Source organism: Aythya ferina, assembly GCF_964211825.1.
Source record: "Aythya ferina genome assembly, chromosome: 2".
In the NCBI taxonomy this organism is placed as follows: Eukaryota; Metazoa; Chordata; class Aves; order Anseriformes; family Anatidae; genus Aythya; species Aythya ferina.
The window spans coordinates 107491888-107512170 of NC_140297.1; the positions used below are offsets into that span (position 1 = coordinate 107491888).

General features: G+C 39.0%; 1 protein-coding gene and 1 long non-coding RNA gene across 2 annotated transcripts in view; both read right to left on the reverse strand.

The window, feature by feature from the left end:
* Nucleotides 1-1694: 1694 nt before the first annotated feature.
* Nucleotides 1695-15375, reverse strand: NDUFV2 (NADH:ubiquinone oxidoreductase core subunit V2). Its single transcript, XM_084508289.1, has 8 exons — nucleotides 15224-15375; nucleotides 12868-12933; nucleotides 9385-9447; nucleotides 9180-9296; nucleotides 7357-7525; nucleotides 5771-5880; nucleotides 2707-2783; nucleotides 1695-1856 (listed from the first exon to the last, which is right to left on the reverse strand). Exons 1-8 carry the CDS (start codon nucleotides 15263-15265, stop codon nucleotides 1763-1765), a joined length of 738 nt encoding a protein of 245 aa, XP_084364415.1. The 5' UTR covers nucleotides 15266-15375; the 3' UTR covers nucleotides 1695-1762.
* A 2974-nt stretch (nucleotides 15376-18349) lies between these two features.
* The window catches only part of LOC311431083, a 35280-nt gene continuing 33346 nt past the window's right edge, over nucleotides 18350-20283 (reverse strand). The window contains exon 4 of the long non-coding RNA XR_014689229.1: nucleotides 18350-18778. This is a non-coding gene — a long non-coding RNA (uncharacterized lncRNA). The remainder of the gene's footprint in view (nucleotides 18779-20283) is intronic.

Below are 20283 nucleotides of genomic sequence, written 5' to 3' on the forward strand. Positions count from 1 at the left end.
TGCTTATCAGTTTCACAGCTGCAAGCAAACACATGAATAGTAATTGTTAACACAGGATAGCTCCATACCACATAAAAACATTGCAGTTCTCTTCAGTGTGTACTTCAAAAGGTAACCTTGCTTGAAATGAAATACCACGTCGTTACAGTGGAGCAAGGAGTTTAGCTACAGACTGGTACATAAAAATTGTCTCTGCGTCAAGACGTAGCATGCTATTTCCTCATTCTATGTTACTATGGAAGTACTGGAAGGACGCCTGGCCTGCTACAGGAGTGTAATCATTACAAACACTCCAGTAACCTTTTAGAAGAGCATTCAGCAACTTTCACTTAAGCAATCTTCAATCCACGTACTACTTTCTCAGATACAGTGCCCTGTATCAGTTGCACGCAGGATTTTTAATGCTTACTGAGTGACCACTTAACGACTTTTATCTGTATTTATCAAACTTACTTTTCCATTCGTATGCAATTTCAATATTTTATAAGCTTAGTAATGTAGTGAGGATATCAAGTCTTGCACACAAGTAATATACACACTACTACTGGTGCAACTACATCACAGAGCCTATGAAAGGAAGGTAGGGCATGAACAGGCTACATGAGGTTAGGATTATGCAGGGACAGCTGTAGACATAAAACTTAGCTCAGGAAAGGGAGAACAGCTTCGGGAAGTGCTGTTAATCAGAATGTCAAAACAAAACAAATTCAATAAAGAATGCAGTATAAATAATGCAAATAAGCTCCATCAATCACATTAGTAATAAGTATGTAGTACCATGAGATATTTTAGAAGAGGCAGACAACTCCCATGATTTTTATATGGTCCCAGTGATGGACACATTCGTTTCCTAACATTTTAAAGCAACTTTGAATATTACTTGTAATATTTTTATATTATAAAAATGCATCTTCCAGATTTACAAGCACATGTGCCGACTGTCAATAAGCAGTCACTTTATTATTTTTTTTTAAAGGAGAAATACTTCAATTTCACACTTTTAGATTTTCTTAGAATTAACCAATACACAGGAGTAATATCAAAGAAGGGTCTGTGAATCACAGTTCCACATATTACACTTAGCCATGTATTAAACCGTTCTGGTATACTCTAGCTCCCCTCCCCCCTCCAACTGCATACTTTGGCTGTGTTAAATAAATTTGTAGAGGAAGTGGTTTCTTGTTGCTCATTCTTTTAGTAGAGTATTACTACTACTACTTGTTTTTTTTCTGTAACATGGCAAAAAGACAGTTTTCACGCTCTTCCTGAATGATAATAGGCAGAGTCAGACATGAGAAGAATCACCAATTTCAAAAGAACAGGAGGACCTTTCCTGTTTTTGTTTGGTTTAAATTGCCGTTAAAAGTAACGTGCAGTAAAGTTTTCAGAATCTGCTTTCACTTTGTTCCTTGGGCATTAGCCAGACTTGAAATTTAGTTAGGTTTGTTGCCTCTTTAAAGACCCTTTAGTCAGAAATAGCTAAAAGAATTTTCAGTGATAGATTAAAATTGCATCTTTTTATCTACCAATGATCACAAATAGACACTTTACAATCTACAGAATCACTTTTGTCCACTTTTTTTATAATCTGAATCATGATTAGGTTTTACTGTAGTTTAGACCACAGTAAGCTAAACACTCTAATTCCTATTGCTTCCCTTCATTTTAAAGTATTAAAACATAAATCATTTTACTGAGATTAAAGTTACTTTATTATTTTCAGACAGTTTAGCATATATTACAAAGATCTTTAGAGGCATCCTTAGAGGTCAGCTCGAACTCCAAAACCCGGTCCTTTCGGTGGTTCGGTCAGAGATGTAAGGCCACCAGCTGGCTCACAAGAAAAACGTCCACTCCTGAAAAATGACAGCAGATTTATTCGTTGCTGGTACTGTTATAACCGATGTTTAATCACTGGATAGAAGACCTTAACAAAACTGCCTCGAGGCTGAAGCCACTTGTTTCATTCATGTATTCATCCTTCAGAAATGTGGGATGCCACCCGTTAATTAAAAGGCTTTCAAATTCAAATAACAACAAACAGCTTCATAACTCAAATGCAAGATGTAACTGTTAGGGTTTTTTATTCACCTATTTAAAGGCAGACCAAACAAAAGTGATGTTGATACCACCAATACTAAAGGCAACATTCCAATTGTATTAGTCATGTTTCTGCTAGAGATGTATCCCTGCACTCAGAAACTAGCTTTTAACATCGTTCTCTTATTCTGAAAAAAATAGGAAGAGATAACACACTACAATCAAATGATAGTAATTAATTACGCCATTCACACACCCATTGGTATATTTGAATTAACAAAGAACAATGGGAAGTAACAGGTGATAACAGTTCAGAAATAAACGTTTCACAAACTTCCCCCCAAACAGGTACTGTTGATTTACATGAAATCAACATGTAAAAAACAGGTGACATCATTCACCTGTTAGATACTGAGCCAAATGAAGCTGTGATTTTCCCATTTCACGGTCCTGTAGTCATCAGGAACATGAAATTTCTCTACTCAGTTCTTTCCGGCTTTGAATAAATAGAAAGGCACTGGATAAATACCATGCTGTTCAGTAAATTAATTAACACGGTTTAGCTGCATGTTGTGAACTCCTAGAGTTGTAATAGGAATTACAATTTCCTTCCTCAAAAGGAGAAGCCTTCAAGTAGCTGCACATTATCATACAAATACAGCATACCTTGGGCCAGGTTTGGGAACTTTGCCGGCCTTTAGCTCATCGATTATCTCTTCGATATCTTTGGGTGTCAAATCCTCCTAAAAAAAAAAAAAAAAAAAAAAAAAAAAAAAAAAAAAAAGTCAGCAATTATGCTAACTGCAGCATTTACAATTATCAGATGTGTGGCCATCTAAACGGGGATCCTAGCACAGGTAATTTTGATCCTGTTATTGACATACATGTACCATTTTAAATAAGGAAAATTAAAAAGCCTAATGTAATTTTAGTAATAAAATCTCTAATTTACATATAGTTGCAGAAATGATGTTAAAGCTAACTATGTTCACCCTAGTCATCAATCACTTGGGTTTGTGGCTTCAAATTCCTTAGCAAGCTAGTGGGTGCAGTACAGGAGAACAATTCTTAAAAAAGAATAAGTAAATCAGATTGTGATAGCATCACAAGATAGTTTTAAAATAAGTTTTAGATGGTATTTGAAGACTGCATTTATTCCAATGCATGAATTCTTTGGGCTGATGGCAGCCAAGCGAGCCATAATTCAAAAGTCTGAAAGTTCAAAAATAGTGTTAAGCTAGACCATACTTTCCAACTGACTGTTTTAATGTGGTTTTAAAAGCTTACTGAGTACCCGTTTGATTGAAATTCCAGATTTATAGGCAGGCCACTATCAAAAAATGCAACAGCACAATGAAATGAAAAATATATGAATTCTGTATTATCTTGTTCCCTTCTCCTTACTATGCCACAGGTTTTGCTTCTTGATACCATTCTTAAGTTCCCTTTCTCTTCCACAGGCTGCAGTATTTCCCTCAGGAAACTTTCAGAGCTCATCAAGCAAGTTAAGACAGCATTACACTAGCAGTACTGTATATTTTAAGTTAACAGCTGCACTAACTTTAAACTAATTCATAGTTATGGGCTTTCCAAATACACTGTCGTGCCTCTGATTCCAGTTTTATACAGAAAAAAGAGAAGCCAAACAAGGAAATGACTGCATTGAGAAGAACTTGATTTTCAAAGCATTCTCCTTTTTCAAGAGTATTTCCATGTTCTCAGTCACAATCATGGCCATGGACAAAACTCAAGAATAAATGAGAATGTGACAGTGGGTAACACCAACTTTTACAACTTCAGATACCACTTATGACTCTCATACAAAGAGTCTCATACTAAGATGCTGTATTTACATGAAATATGAAGCACAAAAGACAAGGCACTAATCCCCTTGACAATTATGATTTTAAAAAGAAAAAAAGTCTTTAAGCTACAGCTAGTACCTTTTTGACTACAGTACAATTTCTAGCAAAGGAAAATCGAAAGAAATTCAGGCAAGTGAAAAAGCCATTTTTAAAAGGACAGTAAAAAAACAACACTTAGAAGGCTGTTAAGCAAATTAAATGACTGTGGGTGAAAACTGCGTTAGAAACAGACTGAAGCAGAAAAATTGTGCTTTTTCTACGTAGAAGATAACGAAATGCTGTTAGAAGAATTCTATACTGCAAGTCTACATTAAATGGTTTCAGGAAGCTGGTTAGGAAGGTTGCAACACACAAGTTGATGCTGTTCAGGTTAGTCAAAATAAATGAAGGCAAACGTGAACTAGGAACAAGCTGTGACCAAAATCCATACTGCTGAAATTAATAATCTGATACTAATACACTGCAAAGAATGTTTCAACCTACCTACCACATTCTGTGATAGCTTAGCAAAAGACTGCTACTACATCAATAACATACTCCCAGTATTTCTCTCTGCTCAGAAGGGATCATGCAACAGATGAAGAAAGCACACTTTTTTGTTGTTTTTTATTTTTTGCATTAGGAATAGTGGTTTTAGTAGAAGAGTAGGAATAACTATTATAGTATCAGTGACACGTCATCCAAAACCACTACGTAAGGCTTTGAAGAAGTAGCTGGTAAGGGAAGACTTCCATATGAAGAACTGAAGAGCCTAGCACTGGGTTCAAACAGGCACCCAGAACAAGGTGTGGCCATTGCTGCATTCTTCACAAATGCAGAGAAAGGAAAATTCTGAACGTGCTTTCCATCATTCTTTTCATCATAGATCAAACCTGGACTACACAAGAATTAAGCCCTGAGCCAAGGACTCAGCAATTCTTCAGCACAATCACTCACTTCCAGCTAATGAGTATTAAGAAGAGACTTCCTAAATAATGTTGCAGCATTTCAGTCATTTCTATTTTTAAGCCAGAAAGTCAAAAATTACCAGCTTCTTGTAAAGTTTTTTATACAGATAACACATTGATGTAGTGAAGAGGACTGAAACTTCCTAAGTTTTTATTTGGGGGGGAAAAAACACAATAGAAATAATATTTTACTCTATACCATCACGGTCTGCTGCTTTTTGGACTTTCTCCACAGTGTCTATAGAACCCCATGCTGTACATTTTCTTCTTCTTTTCCATTATATACTACTAAATGACAAAACCAGGCTGTTTGTGCTTCCAGATTACGAACTGTCTGCATTACTTCAAATGACAAAGCACACCTCTGAAACAAAGCCCAAAGCAGAACACCTACTGAACGTATTTATTTAGGGGAGGTAGTTCAGTGCTACTGTATGGAAAGGCAAAACCTGGTAATTAAAGCAAGCTGACTTTGAGCAGATAATGCATCATCTTAACTTGCTCATTAAATGAGAAAAGGAGAGACTGAGAACTACTGCAACCTCAAAAAGGCAATGATGCAGAGTTCAAAAAAAAATCTAAAGGAAAAAAGCATTCTTTCTCAATCTGAAAGCCACCTGTGAAACTGCTCATTGTACCGTATGGATATGCCAAAACACCACTTCCATGAGAATCTCTATCCATGATCTCATCACCTCCAAATGAAAACGAGAGCATTTACAATGTGTGTTCTTACAGAGACCAGGACATCAATACATTATCGTACAGATGAAGTGTTTCAGGAAGAGGCCGAGAAAGTAAAATATGTTCTAAGCTATCCCTGCCAACAGCGATTTGAGTAACTGACCAAAAATTCACAATCAGAAAGAATGAAGATTCAGATAGCTCAAAGAAATCTAGTTTCTTAAAAATACTTACATAATAGTTGTCATTTATTTGTACCATCGGTGCATTTACACAAGCACCCAGACATTCCACTTCAATCAATGTGAAGAGTTTATCAGGTGTTGTCTCCCCAACTTTTATACCTAAAAAAAATAAAAGAATATTAGGTTCAGCAGTGGTTATGGATCAAGATTAATAAACAATACTGTAATTACTCCATAATTTCCTCATTACATGTATTTTGGCCGTAAAAACATTTGTACAGTTAAATCCTCTTAAACGAGTCTAAGACTGTGAAGTTAGTCTTTGGATACATTTTGAAGACCTGATTTAGTTTTGATTTGTTGAAAAATAACCATGAAATGACACTTCTCAGAAAAGCTCTACTCAGGAACATTTTTAGGAATCAGTATAACGTAATAGAAAAATTTAGAAAATACAGCTCTCCTATGTTGATATTAAATGCGTTAATAATCAGTGTTAAGTACTGAATCCCCAAATTAACCAAGAGCCAAGTATTAGGAGTGTTGGTCCGAAATTGCAAACAGCTTCCAAGTTCCTCCACAAGAGCTTATTTCCTGAACAACCCCATCATACGCATGCTTAGCTTCCATGACGTGTTACTGCTCTAGTGATATAACCAAAAAAGATACAGACCTCCCCCAGAGGGCAGGTTAGCCAAAATAACATCTCAGAGTCTTAGCTTGCCAGAACATTCTGTGGAAGGATAAAGGCTAAGATGCAATTTCCCCCCATAGTTAACAGGGGCAAAAATTAGTAAAAGTTTAAGCGAGGCCTGTGTCTCAGTACGATCTACACAAACACTCTTAATTCCAGGAAACAGTTGCTTTTCCTTTGACTTCTCAAACTAAGTTTGAATTAAAATCAAGCCATCTTTGCAGCAACAAAACCAGGACAAGCTGAATCTAAAAATGCCTTTTCCAGACAATGGAGCATGAGGGAAGCAAGATTATAAACAACTGGTCTTAGCCCTTATCACTGTCGTTTTTCTGAAAGGTCAGCATAACGTGACTGCATAGGATGGGAAAAGTTAGTTGTTGACCTTACCCTCTTCTCCTCATAACACAACAAGGAGAAAAGCAGAGAAAAAGTACACAAAAGCGGTGAGTTCTCCTTACATCTCACACGATGCAGAACTCTCAACTGACTTTTCCCATGAGAAATTTACAAGTCACCTTATTTAAGGAGAAAAAGCCTCACTAATAATTTTGTATAGCGTATACCTTAAAAATCTTATTTTACATATAAAGAAGTGACATGACATTCAGAGTCCTCTCCTGTATATGGGATAACTCTTGGATTTCAAATTAAGCGCTATATTAGAATAATTCATTTCCTAGCAAATTGCCTTTAAGATCACTTTAAGACCACTAAATGACACTCCTGACTTTTGTTCTACTGTACTGAAATATTTGGACTTGGTAGTCCTTATTTTCAAAATCCTACAGTGACCTCACTCTAAATGAGAACTCTAAATGAGAAGTATTTCTGCACTGTCTCCATCATATAAAGGATTTTATTTCAGTTAGAAAATAATTCATCACTAAACCAGGGAGGAAGAAGAAAAAACAAAAACATATTAAAAATTTGTATCATACCAAGCTTCTTCTTGATGGCTTCTAAAATGCTATCAGAGTCCCGCAGCATGCAAGGCGTGGTAGTGCAGACCTGGATATGGTATTTCCCAACAGGCTTACGGTTATACATGGTATAGAAGGTCGCTACTTCGTACACTCTCATGGGAGGCATTTCTAAAACTTCAGCAACCTATAATAAGCGGAAAAGAAGACACTGTATTGAGTTCTCACAGGGCACCAGTAAATATATTTCAGAAATCATCTCAGTCAAGTCACCTGTCCTGTATCTGCACTATGAGGCTTAGGTACTCCAGATACACAGGAAGAAGGGGATGGATTTCAAAGTGTAGCTATTGAAGTGCTAAGAAAAACCACTCGAGTTACTCTGACTGGAGTTGACCTTGTTTGAACACAAGCTCAACTAAGCCAAGGATTAGCACAGCGAGGAGCTGCAGTCAATCCTCCTCCAGCATCACACACAAGCTAGTTTCAAGAAGTCAGCTGGGTCCCAGCTTTCATTATTAGCTCCAGCTCATACTCTGCTTGCACTCTTGCTGCATGAATGAACAGACTCGTACGAATCCGCCCACGCTAACCCACTTCAGCCTTCTGGCAAAGGGAGCAATCCAGGCTGGTGCTACGCCCCCCTCATTCAGGTACAGCAGGCTTTCTTGGGTCCCGTGACGTACCAGGGCTGGCCCTAAAACCACCACTACTACACCTGCAGATCGGCATCCCAGCTTATAAATACAGTGATGCACAATCTCCACACAGTCAGTTCTGGTGGAAGTACCCCTGACCTCACTAACCTGGCACACTGCTCAGGTTGAGAACTGACAGCTTGCAAAAGCGTGGCTGTTCTGTATTCCAGTACCTATAGCAGCAGGCAAATAACAAGCCACAGAAAATATTTGCTTGCTTAAAAATCTTAAGGTCATTTAAAACATATCACTTTCCAAGTAAGCATAAAAAGACTTTTCTCATTTGGCGTTAATGGAGATTTGAGGCTTTATCCTACATTATTTGCAGTTTTATACGATGTCTACCACTGTTTCTAAGCATGCACTTTACTCTTACTCAGTAACTTCTATAATCCTCACAATCCTGCTTTTAGTTTATCTTGATTGAATTTGAAACACTTCACTTTAAAACCGATAATGCCAGTTTGCAACACAAAATGCGAGATTAAGTTGTATGAATAGAAAAACTGAGGTGCAAATTTCTTGGTACTTGATTTCTGTCGTGCAACCTATCACTTTGGAGCAACGTAGCTGTTTGCTTATTTTGAAACATTTTAATCAGTAACTTGATAAGAAACCAGTCTTAAGGACACTTGCTACGAGGCATTACGAAATACTCACTGTACCCACTACGTTGCCACGTGCTTTGTGGAAATCGTTACAGGCCCAGAGATTAAGTACGATCCTGGCCATGTGTGTAGTGCTACTGAGGTACAGGAGAAGAGTAAAACATCATCATCTTTTTTCTTTCCCCCAAATTAAGCAGTGAACAAAGTCTTTCAAGTTTACTCCTACTTCCAGGATGATTCTGGGAGGAGCCTGCCTAACTAAGGCCCACGTTGTCTTTGTTTTGTTCAGCCTGTAGCTGCTAGCAGTGGGCTAATATTACACAAACAGAGGCAAGGTTCCTGCAATAGTTTTCCCTTTTTTTTTTTTTTTTTTTTTTTTTAAAAAAAAAAAAATGTAGTCTCATAGTGAATACTCACAGTTCTGTGCTACATGTAAATTCCTGCATTAGTCCACTTTGGTAAAAGTGCTAATATTGTACTATTAAGAGTTAGATTTAAAAAAAATATGCTTGCAAAATAAGTTAGCACTAAATACCTTGTTCATAGCTGAAATGGGCAACCATCCATGCTGTCTTTGAGCCAGATCTAGTACTGCCATCACAGCTGCAGACTTGTGTCCCCCTGGGTAATTGTTTATGATTGCTTCTATTCGCTTTTTAAAGGAAAAAGAAGAAAAACATCAGTACTGAGCTAAAGACAAAGCTTGCATGCTTATGGTGGATTTTATTTTATCTGCGTACCTTTTTGTTCTCAGGTGTGAACTCAAAGGGAGTATCTGGATTATTTTCGGGACTATCTCTGTGCTTCAAGAAAAGTAAGAGAAATAATAGGGTTGTCAGGGAATTATTCAAGACAGATTTACTGTTGTAAAGCATTTTATTAGACAGTTACAGTTGAGTTGCTTGAATAAAACTGATTTGATACATTCCAGATAAAAACGTCATAGTACTCTATCATAAACGACTAACCATCTCTCAGAAAGTAATAAAACATGTTGGTAATTATTTCATCACTCTTAAAAAAAAAAAAAAAAAAAAAAAAGACAACTTATTCCTGTTATTTCCTATTCAAGTAATTATTTCTTCAAGAACTTGGTATTATTTACAAAACAGACATTTGTAACAGCTGATACAATTTGGCAATTATGGTCAAACTCATCACAACTAGATGAAGAGTCCTCTAGTTAATATTTAGTTAATACCTTAACAAACAACAAAAGACTAAAACAATAGCCCATTTTTTTTTTGTTTTCCCATGAGACCTTAACTATAAAAAACATTTTAAAGCTTATCAAGAAACTTTCTATATAAATATGTCCACATTTAAACATACATTATTAACCAATTTTTACATTTCATAAATTTGTAAGAGATATCAACGTTTCACATACAATTCTGAATCAGAACAGAACAAGCAGAATTTCCAAATTCCAATTTCCAAAATCAGGTATTTTATCATAATATTTCTAAGTTTTTCTTGGAAAACATCAAATTGAAATTAGTTCTAATCTTTATTTTCAGAAAATACAATCTTGAAGAAAGTAGCAATCTTGAAGAAAGTGATTGTTACTGCAATAAAATCTCAGTTCTGATAAAAGCCCTTACCCCCACAAAAGCTTGCTGCACAAAACTTCCAGTTATCTCAAAGTAGCTCATTATGACATACTCATAGCTGAGTTTGAGTCCAAGCTTTATGCTATTTTCAAACTGAGAACGTTTCAAATTAAAGTGGAAGAGCACACAAAAATTCAAGTTATACTCAAGGGCTGAAGCTAAAAGTCATCCACAACCAATAATTAAAGGAAGAACCCTACTTCTCTGACTTTCATCATCCTCTCAAACAACCTAGGATGATTTTACAGTTTCCACACTACCTTTGAAGGCCAGGCTGGATGGGGCTTTGAGCACCCTGTTCTAGTGGGAGGTGTCCCTGCCCGTGGCAGGGGGGCTGGAACCAGGTGATCTTTAAGCTCCCTTCCTACCCAAGCCATTCGGTGCTACCTTCTTAGAAAGTAGGGAAGGATTTCATGAAAGACCGAACGTGGCAAGTCACTAACGTTGTGAGCGACTGTTGTCAGTGCACAACTTAAAATGTGGATGATTCACAGCCATTCCTGGATTTAGAAATTTTAATAGAGAAACACCAAAAGGTCAAACACAACTTCTAATCACAGCTGGTGTCCTAGTGAGAGATTCCCTTTGCTCATCCCATCGATACGCTGGAGCAGTCAGTACTACTACCACTGTCAGTTCAAGGGCACAAATATCCCTTTCCTAGTTCCAAGCCTAAAAAAACCCTACAATCAATACGTACTTCTCCACTTGGGATGACTTTCCCTGTAATAACAGGAATTACAGAATGGTAACTGATTTGCTTTGAACACACTGGTCTTTTAGCAAGTATGAATGTGTTGCTTGTACTGTCTAGAACATAAAACAGCTCTCAGGAACAGAGTTGCCTCTATTTTAGTCTGACCCAAAGAAAGGATTTCACTCATCGTATGTATTGTTGGAGAGGGTTTTCTACCAAAAATCAATGAAAGTTCTTAAAAAGAGGCTATTGAAGGAAAAAAGAAGTGACTGGAAATACCCTGCAAGTTTTAATTTCTTTCCCTTACAGATCTGCTGTAGGTCATTGCTGCTCTGATAATCCATGATTCATGGTATTTCCATAACTTAACTTTTCCTTCTCAAATCTGCACGCCTGCTTTATTTCAGGCTACTATTTTGCCTTCTACTGTTACTTGCTAGTTATGTTTCTACTTGATCTCAATTTCTTTTGAAAATAATTTTATTTTACTGAATTATTACCCCCTCCCTGCATCTAGAGCAGCTGTTATTTCTAGTATATCGTCTCTAAAATGATATCCTTAAATATTCTACATGCGAGTACGAACAATAAAAACTTAATAAAAGAACAAATAGCCCATTGCCAAAAAAAACAAAAAACAAAAAACACCCCACAAACAATTTCCTATGCTCTTCTAGCAGAAGTTCTGTTGGGGAATAAAAATAAGAGGACTTAACAATGCTATTAAATAAAACAGCTAAAAATCACAAGAAGCTCACTAAAGCTCACAGCTTTTCTTTTCTAGCTCCCTTTTGCTATTTTCATTCTCCTCGCTCCAGCAAGCCACTGAAACAATAATGTAAGTCTTGCAAAACGCCTGGAGAATTTACGAAGCTGTCTAGCTTCATCTACCTGACACCGCCATCCATTAGCGTGTCAAAGCCACCTTTTGCCTGTCTTCACCAATCTCAAACTACTCTTGGAGTTTCCTAACTCGTCAGCCTACACTCATGTTTCCTGTATTCCTTGAGCATCAGCTCTCACTCCATAAATCACCAATGCCTGTTCAGGTTGCTGGAAAACTACACGAAGCATGTACTGTAATCCCATTAGCTTCATCCAACGGGAAAGCTGCGGAGACAGCAGCAGCTGCAAAAAGTCAAAAAAAAAAAAAAAAAAAGTCTGTCCAAAAACGCTGAGCACCTGCTTCCAACAAAATGGTCAATTCTCTAGAAGAGCGCTGATTTCCACCAAATGGTGGAAAAATGCCAAATTACTCAGCTGTTGGGCTGAAGTCTAGATAAAGCACTGAATGGAGCAGAATGGGACACTTCTCAGAGATGCTTCAGGTTCTCTTCGTAGGTAGACAGCACAGCTGCTTTAGGTGTTTAAATCTTGAGTGCTTTTTTACTTATGCAATCACTATTGCTGTTTTTATGTATTGCAATAATGCCTGATGGACTCAATCATGAATTGCTACTCAACTTATTGTACGTCATGGCGCATGAACCAGAACTGCATTTTTCAACTGCTAGCAAACAGCTAGACCCAGACCCAGAGCTATGGTTAATGCTGTGGCAAATTGTAGAAGCCAAAAAACCGGGAACACAAAAAGCATCACAAGCTTCAATTACAAATTAAATTAACTACAGTAAGAAAAGGAAACAAGAACTGTTTTGCAATGAAATACATTTAAACAAAATCTCACACAATCACACACAAATGCTAATATCACCACTACAGGAGTTTTCATTACATAAAGAAATAATACCAAAATAAAACCTTTTGGTACTCTTATCACAACTCTAGTAAAAAGATTTCCACTCGCCTTCCACAGCAAAGTTCTGCACATCAGAAACTTTAGGCAGATTTAAAAAAATTCACATGCCAAACTCTTGTTACACGCCCCTTTTCCAGAAGGGTAAATTACTTACCACAAATAAGGCTCCTCCGCTGGAGCTGCATGCTGGTGTTCCATGGAAGTAGCGGATTTGTCTTATCTACAAACAAAATAATGTAGTCCATAATAATTATATATCAACAGTCTATAATTTGTATAACCGTTTTCAGAATGAGCTTGATTTCTTTTCTAATTGTAAACCATTAATTCTTTTTTCATCACTAAATTTAAATCGTGTTGAGAAGAATACAAAGAGCTCTAGGATACCATTAGGAGAGCACAGCTACACTGTCTGAAATGGTCAAGGTACGTTAAGGGGAGTTAAAAGATTTAACTTCAGACTGGTGATGTGCTAACACAGCTTAAATCTGCCTCGAGTACAAATCCTCATTAAATATTTCATGAAGAATTTTGCAGGGTGTTACTTTATAGCATATCACAGAATCACAGAATTTCTAGGTTGGAAGAGACCTCAAGATCATCGAGTCCAACCTCTGACCTAACGCTAGCAGTCCCCACTAAACCATATCCCTAAGCTCTACATCTAAACGTCTTTTGAAGACTTCCAGGGATGGTGACTCCACCACTTCCCTGGGCAGCCTGTTCCAGTGCCTCACAACCCTTTCAGTGAAGTTCTTCTTCCTAACATCTAACCTAAAACTCCCCTGGCTCAACTTAAGCCCATTCCCCCTCGTCCTGTCACCAGGCACGTAGGAGAACAGGCCAACCCCCACCTCGCTACAGCCTCCCTTGAGATACCTAAAAAGAGCGATAAGGTCACCCCTGAGCCTCCTCTTCTCCAGGCTGAACAAGCCCAGCTCCCTCAGCCGCTCCTTGTAGGACTTGTTCTCCAGGCCCCTCACCAGCTTTGTCGCCCTTCTCTGCACCCGCTCAAGCACCTCGATGTCCTTCTTGTAGCGAGGGGCCCAAAACTGAACACAGTACTCGAGGTGCGGCCTCACCAGAGCTGAGTACAGGGGGACGATCACCTCCCTAGCCCTGCTGGTCACACTGTTCCTGATACAAGCCAGGATGCTGTTGGCCTTCTTGGCCACCTGAGCACACTGCTGGCTCATATTCAGCTGACTGTCCACCATCACTCCCAGGTCCTTCTCTGCCTGGCAGCTCTCCAACCATTTCTCTCCCAGCCTGTAGCTCTGCTTGGGGTTATTGCGCCCCAGGTGCAGGACCCGGCACTTGGCCTTGTTGAACTTCATGCAGTTGACCTCAGCCCATCGGTGCAGCCTATCCCAAAATATATGTGCTTCCCAAAGTTTGCTGAGGGTACCATTTCTACTGAGGTTCGTCTCATTTAGGCGTTCCTTCAGCTTTCAACTAACTGAACAGCACGACAAAAGATGACAAAAAATTAAGCACCTGAAATATCAAGAGAACACAGACCTGTATGCAGGCTGTTTTCAGCTATTTTCTATAGTCTATCATTAAATCAGTCATGCCAAAATAGATTGAGAATGCTAGATTCTGGCCAGTAATACTAAAGTCACCTTATGATATTATCTTGTCACAAGCAAACATTTTGCACAAATTTCATCTTAAATCAATATTAGATTAATACTGAATTCTAGACTAATTTTGAGAGCTCTTAAACTAGGAGAAGGATTAAAAAACCAGCCCTCTGTAACTCTTTGTGTATAAAATTTGTTGGATCTCAAATGGATCGGCATCCAACAAGCAAAAATAGAGGCATGGGGTCAGAGCTGGGATCGAAACCGAACTACCAGGCAACTACAGGCCCTGCTTATCTGAAAAAAAAAAAAAAAAAAAAAAAAAAAGCAGTGTGCCAGCTTCTCAGTGAACGTGACAAGAAGTAAAATTCAGGCAAAGGACTCAAAGTGCAAGCAGGGCACACGAGTACAGCAGAAATCCTGCAGACAATGGACTTAACCCTACTAAATCCTAAGCAAGTTTAGTGCACTCCCATACAGTTGTGGCCGTGCAGGGTCAGCACGGTAAGCCCCGGGTGCCTAATTTTAGGGTGTCCCGCTGTGAGGGGCAGCCTGCTTGCAGGGGACGCGCTCTGACCCCAGTGCTTTAAGGACACCGCTCTGCTTCCCAGAGCCCAGCCCCAAGCTCCAGGCCGAGGCAGGCTAACCCTTGCTTTTCAGACAGGGCCTGGAGGATTTCAGCCAGCGTAGCCGGTCCTCGGCATGGAAAAACAACGCCAGAAACCAGCCCCTCACCCCCAGCCCCACACAGCGCAGCGCCCCACGACCCCACAACAACCCGCCGGCCGCCACCAGCCGGCGGGGACGACCCCGTGAGGGGGCGATGCCCTTCCCCGAGTGCCCCCCCGACGGCCCAGGCCGGCCCAGCGCTGCCCCAAAGCCCCGTGTGGGGCAGAGCCGCCCCCCATCACGCCGCCCCCTTACCGAGCGGGCGGCCGCGGCCCGCAGGGGAGCGCAGAGGAACATGGCGGCGGCGCCCCCTCCCCCCGGCCTTCTCCTTGAGGCCTGCGCTCGCCCTCGGCGCTGCCACAGCGGGACGGGACCGCCCCGCGCATGCGCGGCCGCCTGAGGAGAGGGAGCCGGCCCTCGCAGGCCGGGGGTTGGGAGGAAAAAATAGGAAAATAAAAAGAAAAATATCGGTGTTTTCGCTCCAGGCTGCCTCTCCTCTAAATTGTGAATTCCTGGCTGGTTGGGTGTGAAAATTTTGTGTCAAATTATCGACCCACAGCATCTATATGAGAACGCTTTTGCAACCTTTTGTGGCATGCACCACTGTTAATAAAAAAAAAAAAAACACAAAACACAAAACAACACATTTGAAAACAAGCCTAAAAAAACTCCCTTCGAAAACAAGTATAATTAAAATAATGATAAAATAATAAATAAAACTGGGAATATGTGGAGGAACCGGTGACATTGTTTGGTCTTAGATTTTCCTCCTCATCTTTCTACCCAGCTTGGTTGATCGTAACAGGATCGCCAAGGATGTTAGGACTGTTTTGCACTTATGTTTTGACATCTCTTGCTCAGAAAAAATCACCACCTTGGCCTTCAATAAACATTTTCATTTTGCAGTATAATTCAGTACAAATTGCTGGAACTGGAAAAAAAAAAAAAAAAAAAAAAAAAAAAAAAAAACATAACCAATTGGTTCTTCCTTGGGTGCAACAGAAACTTTGGTCACAGTTCATCGTTGTGAAGATCCTGTATTGTTCAGGTTGAGCAATGCAAATTTATCTTTCTCACTGTAAAATAAATTCATGTTTTTCAAATAATAACTATGGAGAAAGGATGAGGACTCAGCATTGCAGATTTGCCAAGCATCAGCCGATGTCCAAGCATCTCTTACCATATTCTCCTTCCCTCTGAGGAAGGAACTCCCCTGCACGCCCCCATACTGTGGCCCTCAGTGATGCGGCCTTATTAAATGAATTCCCTTATACAGAGCCCAGTGAAAATTTATCCATGTATACTTTACATAAATTGATTTTTTGTAAAAATTGTGGTGATATCTAGTTAACATTATGAGTACAAAATACTCTCAATTCATTCTTTACAGTTTTTTTTCCTTCATCCAAAATGTTAATTAATGTTTTTCATGTCCTTATTGATGTGGGAAGATCTTTTTTTCCTTCATATAAGCATTGAAAAGGAGGGATGAACTACACTAGAGCAAACTGAATTTTACTAAAAATATTTAATGGTTACATTATGGATTTATATGGATAAAAGACCCACTGGGTCACGATGCTGGCACAAAAGGCCAGGGCAGGCAGAACCATACAGGCAGTGGTTCTGCCTGTGCTGCTGGACCTGGAGAGCTCCTCCAAAGAAACCTGTAGGCAAAGTGAGACAAGGGCCTCAATGCACCTCAACAGGTAGTTCCAGAGAAAGCCAAAGACACTAAACAAAATGGTACATATTAGAACAATTTCAGATGCTTAATTCATTACTCTTTCAGCTAATTGCGTATATACGTACAGACATATACATATGCAGGTATATATTTGACCACTGTCAATATAATTAATGTTCTTTTAACTGAATAATTTTCATTTCCACAAATCAGATAGGATACAGTGCTAGCGTTCTGGTGAGATTATTGCCTTTTGCATTTGGGTTTACTATAGTCAGTGGCTGTCTGGCTGTCTTCCTGCTCCTTATTCTTCATTTCCTCAATGTTGAGAGCTACTATCAGCATTTGTAATTTAAGTGCTGCTACTAGTATTTGATCCTTTCCTTGATTTGCTTTCACTAATTACTTAGTCACTTATAAACCCCATTTCTGTAGCCATCTATTGTCCTGAGGTAATTATTCAAACACCTAAAAGACAGCCTAAAAGAGAGCAACTATAGCGGTGCAGCGATGTTAAGGAACAGACTACAGATTGTGTTGCTAAGCCAAATTTTTATATCCTGTTGAGAGTCTGCCCTAGGCATACAATCTAAGAATAGCAAAAGCCTTGGATAATTGGACCCAGGGACTGTTCCTGTGCAGATAAATTTATAAACATTTACTTGTACAATATAAAATATATAATCATAGTAATTGGTTAATTATATGAGTTAACCCAATGCGCATTTTTCAGTAGGACTTCATGAATGTGCAAATAGATGAGAAACAAAAGCATTTGGAAGTATTTGTAATTTAAACTCAGGCTATTTATCAGAAGGCAATACTAAAAAAATAAATTGGAAATGGCATGACCTTGAATGGGAGTCCGGTATCTGCCGCGATCTGAAGACTTGCCCATTGGCTTTGTGCCTCCAGCCTGCTGCATGCACTGAAGTGAAGTGCCAACGCACTGTCTGCTCAGGACCTGATGCATCATAGGATCACAGAATCATTAAGGCTGGAAAAGACCTTCAAGATCATCTGGTCCAACTACCAATGTCACCCATTAAACCATGTCCCCAAGCACCACGTCCAACCTTTCCTTGAACAACCCCAGGGATGGTGACTCCACCACCTCCCTGGGCAACCCGTCCCAGTGCCTGACTGCTCTTTCTGAGCAGAAATGTCTCTTCATTTCCAACCTGAACCTCCCCTGGCACAACTTGAGGCCATTCCCTCTAGTCCTATTGCTAGTTACCTGTGAGAAGAGGCCAACCCCCAGCTCCCCACAACTTACATCACAGAGCACATGCATATAACTACTCAGACATAAGTGATACATAAAATGGTTTTTATGGACCAGAATTAAGTTAGACGATTCCTCTTGTAGTGTGACTTGCCAATAAGGGAAGCTGCATAAAGGGAAACAAGATTCCCTGTGTTGACACTTTTGATAAGGGTCTGGAAATTCAGCAGATGGTGTACACTTGCCCATGTCTCCAGTAGGGCAGGTGTGCATGGACTGGTCAGAAATGGCCACACTGTCCCCTTCTGTAACCTCACACACTGTCCCTAGCAGCCGTGCAAGTTCTAATTGCATGGACTGTTACAGAAGAGATGGAGAATGCTATCATTTGCTACAAATATAAGCTAGAGAATTTTTCTTGCAATCAAATAATTATTTACTGTGTCATTGAATTTCTTTATTAGTATGCATTATGGCAAATAATTGCCTTCAGGCTTTTGTTTTAAATGGAAACATACTAGGGATGTTTAATGACTGTCACGCTACTCTGCATCCTGAAATACAAAAATAAACAAATCAGCTTTAATTAAGGTTCCATCCATTATTCATGTACAGGCTTTCGTTGTAAATTTTCTGACATTCAAAAGGAGTACTTCCAGACATAGCAGTAGAAGTAGTATTAACCAGTCTTTGAAAATGTTACATTTTAATGATTTTGTGATACACGCTCTAAAATTAAGTAATATTAATAATAAGCAATTTGCAGTATGGGGACTGTTAATGTTGGCAGGTCATTTGAAGAGATTCTTCTGAAAGCAGGTCATCTGGAGAGAACACAAATACCGTCAAATGGTATCACAGACTTCCTATCACGCTGAAAAATCAGCTCCGCTGTCAACTGTGTAAGAGAATAAATAAATAAATGAATAAATAAATAAAAAGGCTATTAAGCTTTTTCTAAAAGCTCGGCATTACACACTAGTATGTTTGTGTTTGACCACTACAGTGATCTATTTTATGACATGTGAAAACACAGGGGGCAAAGAGAAGAGATAGCGTTCCATAGTGGAGACCTGCAAACACTGGAACACAAACCATCGCCAGCTGCAATCTTCACGTTGCAACACTGTGCAAAAACCTGGTTCATTTGTCCAGCAGTGTTTCAGCTATCCTTGTGATAGGTTAGATTTAATTCATCAATAATTTACATGTACTACAGGGCAGAATTAGTGTAACATACGATCTGAGACCTTTTTCTGAAAGCAAAATTGAAGCAAAGCAGATCTGCCTTCACATCAAATGCACTTCAAATCAGAACTTTAAATATTAGAATGAGTATTTATTAGCATCCTAGAAGGAGCTCTTCCAACAAAAGATGATTGTATGGATAGCGTGGAGGTTTTACATGGAACTGACTCCATAAAAAAATTTCTTCACAGAAACAGCTGCAAAAGGATTGAGAATGGAAAGAAAATGAGAAGGAATGTGAAACGTAAAAAGAAAAATGCCAAATAAACAACCAACAACAACAAAACACCAGAAAAATGGCAAAGGAATTGCTCAGCTACAGCACTGAATAAGAATTAAGAATCAAACTGGAAGTGAACAGTAGGAAATATTGCTGTAGGGGGAGGCTGTCTGGGATGTTAATAACTCTTACTATAACAGGGAAAGCTGGCAGGTGTAGTAGGTGTTACAGCATCTGAAAAGACACTTCTAAAGAAGGGGCACAATGCTGCAACATGCAGCTGACCTGTGCTGGTGGAAAGTGGCATAGTTCCACTGAAGGAGCAAGAACTAAAGTGATTTTCCTCATCTGAGGACCTGGCTCACTGGTTTGTAAGATATGAGCTTTCACAGCCCATTATGTACAACAAATATATTTCCATTCTTTTGTTCATGATCACTTTCCTTCCATGGCTTGAGTGCTAAATTTGCATCTTTCTGCTACAGTTCCCATGGAGCAAATGGTGTCAGTACCAATAAATGATGGAGAAAGATGATTGATGAATACAGCTCAAGCAGGATTGTGTACCTAATGTGAGTAAAATGCTTGTAACCTGGGCATCCTTTTTACAAAACCCACTGAAGGAACAGGAGGAAGCTTTGCATTATATGTGCAGACATCAATTCAGTGAAATATTGATACATGGTTTAACCAGTTACTTTATCTGATATCATAAAATCTGGGATATATTTAAACATAAAAGTCATAAATATATGTGCTTAATCTCAAAGTGGGCTTCTTGTCATTTCTTATTTTCTTAGTCTGTTCTGTATACAGATGGCATTTTGTATGATTAGCAGCCACACGTTATGTTTTATCGTTACAGTGGACTTCTTTTTATGACACTGCACTATGTGCAACATGCCTACACATTGCTGATGTTCCCAGATGTTGTT